Below are 14,621 nucleotides of genomic sequence, written 5' to 3'. Positions count from 1 at the left end.
ACTCCAGAAGAGGGCATCAGATTTCGTTATGGATGGTTGTAAGCCACCATGTGGTTGCTGGGATTTGAACTCGGGACCTTCAGAAGAGCAGTCGGCGCTCTTAACCACTGAGCCATCTCACCAGCCCCCAATGCAACTTTCAATGCATGTAGATATATAACAACCAAGACAGAAATAGGACCAGGTAAGGTCCTATTTATATAAGTTCATTCATGCAGCTAAAGAGGTAAAAGTATTAACATTAATCGTATTTTATAAAGTTAAGTACACATGATAATCTCTAGAGTAAACAAACACAAAAGAAACTCTAAATAGGTATAGTCTAATATATAACCAAGGGCAAAGCATGGTGATACTTTTACCTGTAATCTCAACGCTTAGGAAGCAGAGGAGCCAGGAGGATCACAAGTTCGAGGCCAACCTGGGCTGAATGTATATCAATCAAATTCTAAAACAGTCTGAAACTAAAAGAACCAGTAGATAGAAAAGCAACATGTGACTTTAATCCCAGCACACAGGAAGCAGAGCAGGCAGAGCTCTGTTAGTTCAAGGTCATTCAAGAACTACATGGTGAGACTGTGTCAAAACCAATACAAGCCAACCAAACAAACTAATATTACCAACTAACCATTTGCTGATATATATAGAATACCCCACTAAAAAGCACAACATATATTGTTTTCAAGTATGTATGAGTTGGAGAACAAGTTTTGACAAACTTAATATAACTGAACTCACTGGGCTACATAGCAAGACAAGATAAACACAAGATACGAAGTGGTGGAGTATTTTATCATACCAGGGTTCTGGGTTCAATTCTCACCACATACAGAGAAATAAATAAATATGTAATACAAAACACAAAACAAATGTTTAATTTTTAAAGGCAGCAAGAGGAAACACCTCCAAATAAAATGGGTAAAAGAGCAGTGAATGAATTATAAAATGGGATGCCTAAATCTAAGGGTATCAATAATTCCATTTAAATTGAGAAGACTAAAATGTACCAATTAAATGAAAATTTCCAAATGGATTACAACTATTACCCAGTATTAGGGACTGAACGTTATAATCTCCAGTTCATATATTAGAGCCCAATTCATATACTATATTTGGAGGTAGAACATTTATAGAGAGAATTAAGAATTAAAAGAAGGGCTGGGGCTACAGATCAGTGGTAGTAGCAAGCACAATGCTAGTCCCCAGTTCAATCCCCAGCACTGCCTTAAAAGGAAAAGGAAAAATTAAAGAAAGATATGAAAGTAGAGCTAATAAAGAATGGTATAAGTAGAAAGACAATAGCAAGGTCACAGCATGTAGGCCACCTGCAAATAGAAAGCAGGCCCTAACCAAACAATAAGTCAGAGAAGAGAAGACTTTGATCTTGGAATTCTAGACCTATGAAAAGAGAAACCTTTATTGTTTAAGGAATCTAGTCTGTGGTACTTTGTGATGATAGCTCCAACAGACTAATGAACCCAACTATATGTTAGCTACAAGAACATGCTTCAAACATAATTAATACTAGTTGTAGAAAAAGTAAGGATGAGCTAAGTGATGTGGTGCATACCTGCAATTTCAGCATTTGGTAGTTGGAGACAGGAGGATCTTGAGTTTCAGGTCAGCCTGGGCTAAACAGTGAGCTTGAAGCTAGTCAGGACTGCACACGGAGAGACTCTATGTTGACAAAAAAGGAATGAGTCTGGAGAGATGGCCCAGCAGTTAAGAGGGAAGCTTGCTCTTCAAGAGGACCTGGTTTCAATTCAACCATTTGTAACTCCACATCTAAGGAATCTGATACCTTATTCTGGCCTCCATGGGCAAAAGGCATGTACATGGTACATAGACATAGATGCAGATAAAACACCTGTACACATAAAATATGTAAAGGAAAAAAATAAAAGGGATGGAAAAGACATATTATTGAAACAGTAGTCAAAGAAAAACTGGAGCAACTATATTCCTAACAGCCAAAGTAGAACTTTGAGTGAGAAACTAGACACTGAGAATAGAATCACTTAGGAGAATGGCTGACAATATATAAAAATAAGAAGGTCAATTTATAAAACAAAACAAAAAAATCAAAAAGCCTATCAGTCCTAAGACAACACTGGTTGTACATTCCTGTAATCTCAGTGCTAGGAAAGCCAAGGTAGAAGGACTATCAGTTCAAGGCCTACTGGAAGCACACAGGGGATTGAGGCCAATCTAAGTTACATAGTAAATCCCGTCCAAAAAACCACTACTTCTGAAAGTGTATGTATCTAACAACAGACCTTTACAATATGTGAAGCAGGGCTGGGGGGATGTCTGTCACTGAAGGGCATAAGAAAAATACCTGATGCTGATTTCTGGCTCTACATGCATTTGCATACACAGATACACCCACATGTGAATATATATGTATAAAATACACACACACACACACACACACACACACACACACACACACACACACACACACATTATTTGGAAACTGAAACTGACAGGAGAAATAGGCAAACCTGACACCTCAATGTTTGTTTCGTAGGAACTGACAGAGCCAATAAACAGAAAATGTAACAAAGATATAAAATAAGTAACACCATTAACTTATGTAAATGACATATAGAATAATCCACTAAAACCAGAAACAGACTTTTTAAAGTATATGTGGCTTATTAACAAAAAGAATCTACCACAAACAAGCTTTGACTAACTTAAAATAACTGAAATTATACTAAGTATGCTACCAGATCAGAAAGAAATTTTAAAAAACAACAGTAGTAGAAAGATAAAAGGAAAATTTCTAGACACTTGGGAATTAACTACTATTCTTCTAAAAAAATATTCTGAGTGTCATTGCAAGACCCTGACTCAAAAACAATTACCACTCTAGAAAGTATATGTACATAACAAAAGACAGTTAAAAATACATGAAGTAAAAAACATAAGGAATATTAGAGAATATTTTGAACTGAACAAAAATGAAAACATAAAAATATATGAGACACTACTAATGTGCTTAAAAGAAATCTTACAGCACTAAATGAAAAAATGATTTTTTTGAGACAGAATCTCACACATTCTAGGCTGGCCTTCAACTTCTGACCCTCTTGCTTCTACTTTCCTAGTACTGAGGTTAGAAGCATGTGACACCATATCTTGTTCTATGTGGTGCTAGGGCTCAAATCCAGACTTCATAGATACTAGGTAAGTAAAGACTTTACTAACTCAAATATCCTTGAAAAAATTATTCTTAAAAAGGTATTATTGAGTTGGTACTCTCCTTCCATTATGAAAAATCTCAGGAATTGAACAAGTGTCAGGCTTGGCAGCAGATGCCTTTACCCACTAAGTCATTTCAGCAGCCAACCCTTGGAAAAAAATGTTTAAATCAATAATATAAACTTACTTCTTAGGAAAGTTAAAAAAAGAAAATTAAACCAAAAGAAACTGAAGTAATAAAACACAGAAACAAATGAAATTTAAAATACAAAAACAACATAGACCAATCAATAAAGAAATGATGATTATTTTAAAAGTATCATAATAGGCTGGAGAGATGGCTCAGTGGTTATAAGCATTTGCTGTTCTTATAGGGGACCCTCATTTCCAGTCCCATATGAGAGCTTACAACCATCTGTGACTCCAGTTCTGGGAATCTAATGCCTTCTTCTGACTTCTGAAAAATCCAGGCAGGCATGTGGTATGTATACATACATGCAGACAAAGACACCTGATTCATACACATAAAACTTAACAAAATAAATCTAAAAGGATAAACACTTTACAAAGCCTTAGCAAGACTGTCAAAGTGTGGGGTCATAAATTGCTAACACTAGAAATAAAATTATAGATATTGAGAGGCTACAAGAAATCTGAAAAATAAATTATATATATATAAATATATATATAAATTTATAAATGGAGCAATTCTTCAGACACCAAAGGTTATCCAAGATAAAAAAAGTTAATATTGAATATATTTGGAATTAGTAAAGAGGTTGAATATTTATTTACTTATTTTGTGGTACAGGGATATAACCTAGGACATTACACCATTAGTTATCTATTACAGCTAGGTATCACTGTGCCACATCTTCAGTCCCTGGAACTGAATATTTTTAGTTAGCCTGCAATAAAAAAATGCAAACACAGAGTTCAAACACTTTCTAGGAAATATTTAAAATAGAATCTACTGTAGTTCAAAGTAGTTCCCAGAAAATAGAAGTGAAAGAAATAGTTTCAATCTCATGAAACATTACAATAATGGTAAAACTAAATAGGAAAACAGTGTAAGAAACCAAACTAGCTGGTCATAGTGGCACACACCTTTAGTTCTGGGAAGCAAAGGCAGGTGGATCTCTGAGTTCAAGGTCAATCTGAGCTATACAGGGTTTCAGGACAGCCAGGGCTACACAGAGAAACCCTATCCCAAATCCAAACAAACAAAAAACAAAGTCACATCTCTCATAAGAACTATGACTGTTAAAATATTAGCAGTTTGGATCTACAAATATCCAAAATTAAAAAATATACCACAACAAGTAGGATTAAAGTACCCAAAGATGGTTCTATATTTAAAATTTAATCAGTAGAACTGTACTTCTTTTGTAAAAAAGAAGCACTTCAGATCAAAACTGAGAGCCAAATGAATCTATGGGGATAAATATAACTACTTAGGAGTCAAATTGGCAGGTGAATCACATCCATTTAGCAAAACTGCTATAGTTTACCTATGACTTCCCCAGGCAAAGGCTTTTGAATGGGCTAATACTACCACATAATGTGTTTTCAAATTCAGATGTGTGTGTGTGTGATAGTTTGTATATGCCTGGCACTATTAGAAGGTATAGGTGTGTCACTGTGGGTGTGGGCTATAAGAACCTCATCCTAGCTGCCTGGAAGCCAGTATTCTGCTAGCAGCCTATAGATGAAGATGTAGAACTCTCAGTTCCTCCTGCATTATGCCTACCTAGATGGTGCCCTGCTTCCGCCTTGATGATAATGGACTGAACTGAATCTGTAAGCCAGCCCCAATTAAATGTTGTCTTTATAAGACTTGTCTTAGTCATGATGTCTGTTCACAGCTCAAAGACAGTATGTGTGTGTGTACGCATGTGTATTTCATTTTTAAAGTGACTAATTTTTGTTTTTGTTTTTAAATGTTTATTTTCCAATAGTTACTATCAGTGTGTAAACGTCTGTAGAACTGTGACTAATTTTTCTCTGTTGACTTCTATTCTGTGATTTGGTTGAACACAATTAATAGCCTTAGGAGTCTTAATCATGTTTTTCTTGACATGGAGATGCTTGTTTTTCTTTCCAGTAATACCTTTTATTTCTGTTTGCCTGCACATTTGGACAGGCTCGCTTTCCCAGCCTACTGTTTAGTAGCAATGGGGAAAACAAGCACACTGGCCTTGTTTGAATCTGGACTTTTATCATTCCATTTTATTTTATTTTTTTATTTTATTTTATTTTTTAATAGAAGGGTTTTTCTTTTTTTTTCTTTTTTTTTTTGTTTTTTGTTTTTTGTTTTTCGAGACAGGGTTTCTCTGTATAGCCCTGGCTGTCCTGGAACTCACTTTGTAGACCAGGCTGGCCTCGAACTCAGAAATCCGCCTGCCTCTGCCTCCCAAGTGCTGGGATTAAAGGCGTGTGCCACCACGCCCAGCTAAATAGAAGTTCTAAAGTGTTTTCTTTTTAATTGGATTCAGAAGATTTCTTCCTTTTCTAATTTTCTGAGGATTTCTACCATAAACCACTCTTGAATTTTTCAAAGACTTTTCTGTACCTGCTGACATAATCTTGTGGTTATTCACTGAGAATATTTTAATAGTTTTCTAGGGGTAGGGACTAATGAGACATTATTTTCTAGGAATCTATAGGCAGGTAATGGTTGCTAGGGGGAAGGAGAGGAGGCTTTTTGTTCAGTGGACTAGTCACTGGTAAGGTGTTCTTAATGTTGCAGTAAATGATCTCTCAACTCTGTTCCTGTAAACAATCCTAATGAAAGTCATTGGGTCACCCCGCCCCCCAAAAGACATGAAAGTAGGGATACTATCTGAGAATCTGAGAAGAGTAAAAACATTGTCAGAAGTGGAAGTGTGAAGGAAAGTGAAAATGATCAAAATATATCCAATCCATGACAATGTATACTATGTGCTAATAAATCTATTAAAAGATACATCAGTATGGACTGAAACTGTATCCTTCAAAATGTACATTTAAATCTTAATCCCCAATGTGGTTTGGCTTGGGGTGCAAATTAGGGAGATAGTAAGGTTAAATGGGGTCAGAAGGGTTGGGCCTTCACTTGATTGGAGTCCATAAGAGGAAGGACAACAAATTAAGTTCTCTGCCCTCCTCTTCCCACATGATGTACACACAGGAAAGGTCATATAAGAGCACATAAAATGGTAGCCACCAACAAGTCAAGAAGCCAGCCCTGTTGGCACCCAATCTTATACTTACAGTCTCCAGAGCTATAAGAAGTTAAGTTTATATAGTTTAAGCCACCCAAAATGAGGCTTGCCTTTTTTAAAATCAATTTTTGTGGTATTGATATTTGAACTATATCTTTATCAACTGTGATATCTTCTCATGGTAACCTAAGCAGAATAAAATATATGCATAGGAAATGTATGCTGAAAACAATATAACATCAATGAGATGATCAAAGATCTAAATAAATGGAGAGGTATACTGTATTCAATGTTATTTAATTTGATCACAGTCCTCGCAAAATATTTTTAAACATATAAGCAAGATCATTCTAAAATTTATGCAAAAAGTCAAAAGGAAAGAAACACATATAGGTTAACAATTTTGGCAAGGCAGAATAAAGTTAAGAGACTTCACACTATCTAATTTTAAGATGTACTATAAAGCTCCATTAGTGAAGGAACTGTAGTACTGGTGGAAGACACATACACAAATCAACAGAACAAAATAGACAACTCCTAGATGAAAACACAGGACCTGGCCATGGTGGTGCATGGATATCAGCATAGCAGTCATATGCCGAGAGAGGCAGGAAGATCAACAGTTTCTGGTCAAAAAAGAGTTTACAGTTAGTTTCTGGCCAACCTGGGTTACATATCAAGACCTTAAAAGTTAAGAAAAAAAATTAAAATTCCACGAGTAAAACACAGTCTGGCAATAGTTGGTTTTGGGATGTGATCCCTAAGGCTCAACAACAGAAATAATAATAGGTAAGTAGGATTAAATGAAAAAAAAAAAAACCTTCTACATAGGGAAAAAATAGCTAAGAAAGTGAAGAAGCAAACATGTGGATTGGGAGAAAATGAGTTATATTTAAACAATTTTAAATCATTTTTAATAAAAACAATTATTTCTGATAAGGTATTAATAGCCAAAAAGTACAAGGAACTGAACTCAATAGCAAGTAAACAGCTCCACTTGAAAACAAGCAAGGAACCTCAACAGATTCTTTTAAGAAAAAAGACACAGGCAAGCAAACACCTATAAACCTAGCACCTGGGAGGTAAGCATAAGCTACATAGCAAGTTCATTGCTAGCCTGGGACACTGTCTCACTTACATGTAGAACCTAAATCAAACTCAATAGTAGTAGAGAGCCAAATGCTAGATACCAAAGTATAGAATTAGTTAGGCAGGATTAAGTGATAAGTATTTGAGGTGACAGATGTGTTGGGTGTGATCTAAACATTCCTCAATATATAAATGGCATCATTTTGTGTGGCTTCCTATCACCTTGCTTTTTATATAACCCAGGACCATCTGCCTAGGAGTGGCACCATCCCTAGGGGGCTAGGATTTCTCACATCAATCATTAATCAAAAAAATGATTCATAAGGCCAATCAGCCAGAGGCATTTCCTTCTTTCCATTGAGCTTCCTTCTTCCCAGGTGACTCTAGTTAACAAACACACTAGCCCCCACAGTATCCAGTAAATATATACAACTGTGCTGAATATTCCTTTTTTAAGTCAGAACAGAGATAGATACCACCAATAATTTTTTAATGTTGGGAATTGAGCCCAGGGTCTTGCGTAGCCTGAGAATCTGTTACTTAGATGATTTCATTTATATCATATGAAATAACCAAACTCCTGAAATAAGAGAACAGATAGGTGTTTCTAGAATTCTAGGTCTGAGGTGGAAATCGGGGGGGTGGAGGTGGGGGAAGCGTTAGGGAGCAGTGAATGTAGCCTTGAGGAAGCCTTAAAGTGATGCAAAATTTTGATCATGTTAATGTCAATATCCTGTCTGTGATGCTGTACTATAGTTCTGAAAGATATAGTGGGTATACAGGCCCCATTGTATTATTCTTCGAACTATATGTACATATTCTTCAAACAGTATGTAAATCGATAATCTTGAAAGCAAATATATAATTTCAAACTAAGGTTATAAATATGTGACCCCATCTTATATGACATCCTTGAGACAACAAAACTGTAATAACACAGAATGGATCTATAGTTGCCTGAGTTTACAGGATGGGATACTATGAGAGAACAGCATGAAACAGCTTTTAGGGAAGATGAAACTATTCTCCATCTCCCTGGTCAGTTAGTTACATCAATCTACTTGTGCTAACATTTATCAACTTGTACAACAGCAAGATTTCACTGTAATTAAAAAAAACTGAACAAAAAAGATGGTAAGGTGTACAAATCTTGAGGAATTTGTTTTTTAGATGCAAGAGAATTGAAAATCCAATTGAGCAGGAGAAAAATTCCTGAATAGAACAGCAAAGGCTTGCGCTGTAAGATCGAGAATCGATAAATGGGACCTCATAAAGTTGCAAAGCTTCTGCAAGGCAAAAGACACCGTCAATAAGACAAAAAGACCACCAACAGATTGGGAAAGGATCTTTACCTATCCTAAATCAGATAGGGGACTAATATCCAATATATATAAGGAACTCAAGAAGGTGGACTCCAGAAAATCAAATAACCCCGTTAAAAAATGGGGCTCAGAACTGAACAAAGAATTCTCACCTGAGGAATACCGAATGGCAGAGAAGCACCTGAAAAAATGTTCAACATCCTTAATCATCAGGGAAATGCAAATCAAAACAACCCTGAGATTCCACCTCACACCAGTCAGAATGGCTAAGATCAAAAATTCAGGTGACAGCAGATGCTGGCGAGGATGTGGAGAAAGAGGAACACTCCTTCATTGTTGGTGGGATTGCAAGCTGGAAATCAGTTTGGCGGTTCCTCAGAAAATTGGACATAATACTACCAGAGTATCCAGCAATACCTCTCCTGGGCATATATCCAGAAGATGTTCCCACCGGTAAGAAGGACACATGCTCCACTATGTTCATAGCAGCCTTATTTATAATAGCCAGAAGCTGGAAAGAACCCAGATGTTCCTCAACAGAGGAATGGATACAGAAAATGTGGTACATTTACACAATGGAGTACTACTCAGCTATTAAAAGGAATGAATTTATGAAATTCCTAGGCAAATGGATGGATCTGGAGGGCATCATTCTGAGTGAGGTAACATATTCACAAAGGAACTCACACAATATGTACTCACTGATAAGTGGATATTAGCCCAAAAACTTAGGATACCCAAGATATAAGATACAATTTGTTAAACGCATGAAACTCAAGAAGAACGAAGACCAAAGTGTGGACACTGTGCCCTTTCTTGGAATTGGGAACAAAACACCCATGGAAAGAGTTACAGAGATAAAGTTTGGAGCTATGAAGAAAGGATGGACCATCTAAAGACTGCCATATCCAGGGATCCATCCCATAATCAGCTTCCAAACGCTGACACTATTGCATACACTAGCAAGATTTTGCTGAAAGGACCCTGATACAGCTGTCTCTTCTGAGGTTATGCCGGGGCCTAGCAAACACAGAAGTGGATGTTCACAGTCAGCTATTGGATGGATCACAGGGCCCCCAATGGAGGAGCTAGAGAAAGTAACCAAGGAGCTAAAGGGAACTGCAACCCCATAGGTGGATCATTATTATGAACTAACCAGTACCCCAGAGCTCTTGACTCTAGCTGCATTTGTATCAAAAGATGGCCTGGTAGGCCATCACTGGAAAGAGAGGCCCATTTGACTTGCCAACTTTATATGCCCCAGTACAGGGGAATGTCAGGGCCAAGGGGTGGGGGTGGGTGGGTGGGTGGGGGACTTGGGGGGGAGTGTATTGGGGACTTTTTGGATAGCATTGGAAATGTAATTGAGGAAATTACCTAATTTAAAAAAAAAAAAGAAAATCCAATTGAGGAAATGATTGCAGGAAAATCATTTGAAAGAGAAGAGATTTCATTCCCAATGTCTCCATTCTCTCTAGGGAATTTTGTGAGAAAAAAAACTGCAGGAAAGCAAGGATACATTTTATCAGTCTATTACTGAAGACAATTCTACATAAAGACACAGAAAAAAAAGGCCCCAAAATACAATTCCAGAAAACCGTGGTTTTCCCTGAAGCCTTGGTATGCTCTATCCTAATGAAATAAGGCAAGTCAAAGTACTGGTCACACTACCATATGGCTGCCAGACTATTCAACAACAAACTGGAAACTCCAGTTTAGTTAAGATAATCTTAACTAAAGAATTAACATTTTTTTTATTTTTTACTTTACAGTGGTGCAAAAATGATGTGAACTAAATAGAAACCATACTTCAAAGTTTGATTTTTCCTGGAATAAATATAATTGATACTCTATTCTCTCATGATATAAGGCAGCAGCACTGAGAAATAGCTCCCTGTAAGAAATGTCATTATGGCCTATACACACCACATGATGTTTAGTGGGATAAGGGTATTAAATGAAATTTCAACTATGAATTGATATAACTTCAGAATACAGCATCATCATAAGTTAAGAAACATCTGTTACCCTTACTTAGTCAATGCATCAACTATCTAACTTGACCTTAATTGACTATTTTTCATTTTCACTGATCTCAGTAATTTATAGTTTCCTATTTTGCAGTGCTGATGCCTATATATCGCATCACATCTATGATAAAATATAGAAACAGATAGACCACATACTTACCTGGGGTTTGGCCATTTCCTGCTTCTCTTGAGAAAACAAATGTATGAAAGCTGAGCTAGAATGAGTAGAGTAGAATATAACAGTAGAAACCATTAGATTTGCAGTACTCAGAATCATCTGCCCAGAAATCTCTTCACATGAGAGGCCACTTTCTGGAAGAATATGGACAACTCTAAGTTTTTCGTTTTGTTTCGTTTTTGTTTTTTGTTTTTTTGTTTTTGCTTTTTTGTTTTTTGGTTTGGTTTGGTTTGAGACAGATCTCTCTGTGTAGCCCTGGCTGGCTTTTAACTCCCAAGTACTAGAATTATAGGACTGTGCCACCACATTAGCAGCAACATTTCCTTGTAGTACTGAGAGAATCGATTCCTAGGGCTCTGTGCATGCTAAGCCAGTAATACACCACTGAGATACATAGAACAGATTTTAATAATGCCAAACTAAAGCAATCATAGAAAATGTGTAATATGATAATAAATAGAAATTCAGGATGAAATGCTGTATAGTTGTTAAAATAATGTACGGAACTGCACACTTATTATCTACATGTTTTGTAACTCAAAGTTTAGAAAACTGTTTCAGAAAAATATCTTAAGCCAAATTAAATTTCTAAATAAAGATATATAAAAGGATATATAAAATGCAGGTATACATTTTAAATATCTAAATTAAATGTTAACTATTAAGTGATATATAGCTCTTGAATGTCTAAGAATGGACATTTAAATAAGGGAAAATTAGCTCCTATTTTCTTCTCTATTTTCAAGTTAATTCTTTTTATTTTTATTTATTTACTTATTTAGTTAGTTAGTTTTTTCGAGACAGGGTTTCTCTGTATGGCCCTAGCTGTCCTGGAACTCAGAAATCCGCCTGCCTCTGCCTCCCAAGCGCTGGGATTAAAGGCGTGCGCCACCATGGCCCTGCCTCAAGTTAATTCTTAACTCAAATATTATTTATTACACTCTAAAAAAATAAGTCTCTACCTATTATTCAAATGGTACCTGTCTATCCCTCCTCAGACCTCCAAATGTCCAAAGGCCGCTAAGGCTCTACAGATGACTTTTTTTTGTTTGTTTCCCTTTTTCTCTCACCTCCCTCACTGGGGCTGTTTAGCTCAGGTGCTGGAAAGAAGTCTTTAAATGCTGATTCAATCCAGCACTCTTCCCCATGATTCCTGCGCTGTACACTGGAAGACGGAAACAAGGGGACGCATCTAAAGAGGGGATCACTGTGCTAGAAAATGTGTAAAAGCTAAAGTTTAGTAAGACTCACTTAATCCTAACTAGCCTCATAACTTTGTCCACTATTAAGTCCGCAGACGCCCGTTTACTCCTCTCTCAAGCCCCCATCATCCCATCTCCCACTCTCGCATCAATGACATACCCGAACCTCCCTCCACTTAGAACTACCCACCACTCAGCTCGCGACCCCAGTCTAACACAGACCCTCATCCTTACTCAACCAGATTTTTTTGCAGGGTGCTGAGTAGACCTTTCCGTAAAGGGCCTGGAAAAGCACTTCCGCATCGGACCAACTAGCTGTCTCTGTCGCCTAAACTTAGGACAGCGGTTTGTTCTACGCATGCTCAGGTTTGCCTTTGAGACAGCATCCGCCAATAGTCAACATGGCGCGCAAAGGCGACCAGGCTCAACGCAGGCGCAGAGGGTAGTGGTCCCGTCGGTGATGTCACCGATTAGGAAAAAAAAAATCGACATCCACTGTTTCTTTTATGCTCCCGAGTCTCTTGGCAAAGCTGGTGTTTGTTTTGTAGAGATTAGCATTTCTAAGGACGTCAGGCGCCATTTTTTTTTTTTTTGATAAAGCAGAAAAAGGGAGGGTCCAATTAAGAAAATTATTAAAACAAGGACGAATTCCTGTGGTGAATTCAGAGAGTAGCCACAGGGTACAGGTGTAATTAACAAGACAATGCAGGCCTGCGACCTCTTTAAGTAATTTGAATACCAGTTTAGGGAAAAGCCTTGGCTCCATCCTTTTGTCTAGTACTGGGAGTTTGCATTTTAGCATCTAAAGGACCATAAGACAATTCAAACAACAAACTTAAGAATTAACTGCCATAGGGGGCCACACAGAAAGTAGGGTATTAAGTGGTGGCTGACAATACCTTCTCCTTTCCAGAGAAAGCGGTCATTGTGCTGGGAACGAGAAGGTGTGGTTATTGACTACATGGTAGAGGACTTTCTAAACCAGGGACAGGGCATCATATTTTATTTATTAAAACAGATGAAGCAACCTAACATTGTATACCGAGCTTAAAATTACATATAAACCTACAAGCAGTTGGTTACCGCCCACTTCACTGCACCCCTGCAGTGTATTCAATAATAAACTATTCTTTTAAAATGGTGCAGGATAGCCCAAATAAAACCCTCACCTCTTCGTGCTACCCAACAGCTGGCTGGGGGCCTTTTTCCAGACAGGATTAGTGAGCAGGGTAAAAGATTTTCAGTCACTGGTCTTTGGCAATTTTTTTTTCTCCCTGTTTGGTGGCAAGTGATGGCTGCAGCAGGTGGCAGCACAACCTCGAGATGGCTTAGTTGGGAGGTTTTTTTTTTAAACCACAGCTTTGTTTTGTTTTGTTTTTGTTTGTTTTTCGAGACAGAGTTTCTCTGTATAGCCCTGGCTGTCCTGGAACTCACTTTGTAGACCAGGCTGGCCTCGAACTCAGAAATCTGCCTGCCTCTGCCTCCCAAGTGCTGGGATTAAAGGCGTGTGCCACCACTGCCCGGCGTTTGTACCACAGCTTTTGCTACCACAAAACTTGGAGAACTCAAGAACATCCTGCAACTTGAAGTGGAATATTTTCCCCCAGCTGGCCCAGCCCAGGGACTGCTGTGACTGGTCCTAAAGAGGCAAGGGTCTCAAAAGCTATGGTTGATACTAAAAGGCAAGGCTAGGGTTGTCTAAAGCATTCGGCTGTGATTAGTGCCGATACTTGTAGAGCTAAGGGCTCACATACCAGAAGCCTACACAAAGACTATGCCACTTAAGGGGCTACCTGCTGCTGCTGCCACCTGCTTATTCCTGTCAAATGTGAGGTAAACCACACCTTCTAAAGAACAGTACTTGAAGAGTTTCTCCTCACCTGATTTCCCTCTCTGATTTTTTTTTGTACATTATTGGCTTTCACTTTTACTAGTATGCCTAAGTATAGCAGTACACTATGAGCTATTATACAATAGCTCTAATAAATGTGTTTTCATTGTACCCACATGCATATAATATTCTATATGTATATAAAATGTCCTTAGGTACTCATCCAGGACAGGGACATTCACTTCACTCGGTGACCAACCTGACATATCTTCTTTCACTAACATTGTTTTAATTAGCACTGGTTCTGATGGTCTTTTCACTTTATTCAAGATTTTGATCTTGGTAGGACCAAAGCACTCCAGATGGCTGTGTGACGTAGGTTACACCCTTAATTTCACTGTCCTGTTTCCTCATAACAATTTTTGCATGATTAAGGTGGTGGTGACAAATGAGTTGAAAATTGTAGAGGAACAACATCTACTACATAGAGGTGCTATGTGATTTCAATAATCATTTAAATAAAATCATACACACACACACACACACACACTTATTTTTC

At 37.6% G+C, this 14,621-nt stretch overlaps 1 protein-coding gene across 1 annotated transcript in view; it reads right to left on the bottom strand.

The window, feature by feature from the left end:
* The window catches only part of Znf182 (zinc finger protein 182), a 50,276-nt gene extending 38,646 nt beyond the window's left edge, over positions 1-11,630 (bottom strand). The window contains exon 1 of the mRNA XM_029473454.2: positions 11,012-11,630. Within this exon, the coding sequence (XP_029329314.2) occupies positions 11,012-11,128 (117 nt within the window). The 5' untranslated portion in view covers positions 11,129-11,630. The remainder of the gene's footprint in view (positions 1-11,011) is intronic.
* Between the last annotated feature and the right edge of the window lie 2,991 nt (positions 11,631-14,621).

This window comes from Mus caroli, unplaced genomic scaffold (assembly GCF_978045245.1).
Source record: "Mus caroli unplaced genomic scaffold, Mus_caroli_1 scaffold_5, whole genome shotgun sequence".
In the NCBI taxonomy this organism is placed as follows: Eukaryota; Metazoa; Chordata; class Mammalia; order Rodentia; family Muridae; genus Mus; species Mus caroli.
This window is presented reverse-complemented; position numbering and strand designations above follow the sequence as displayed.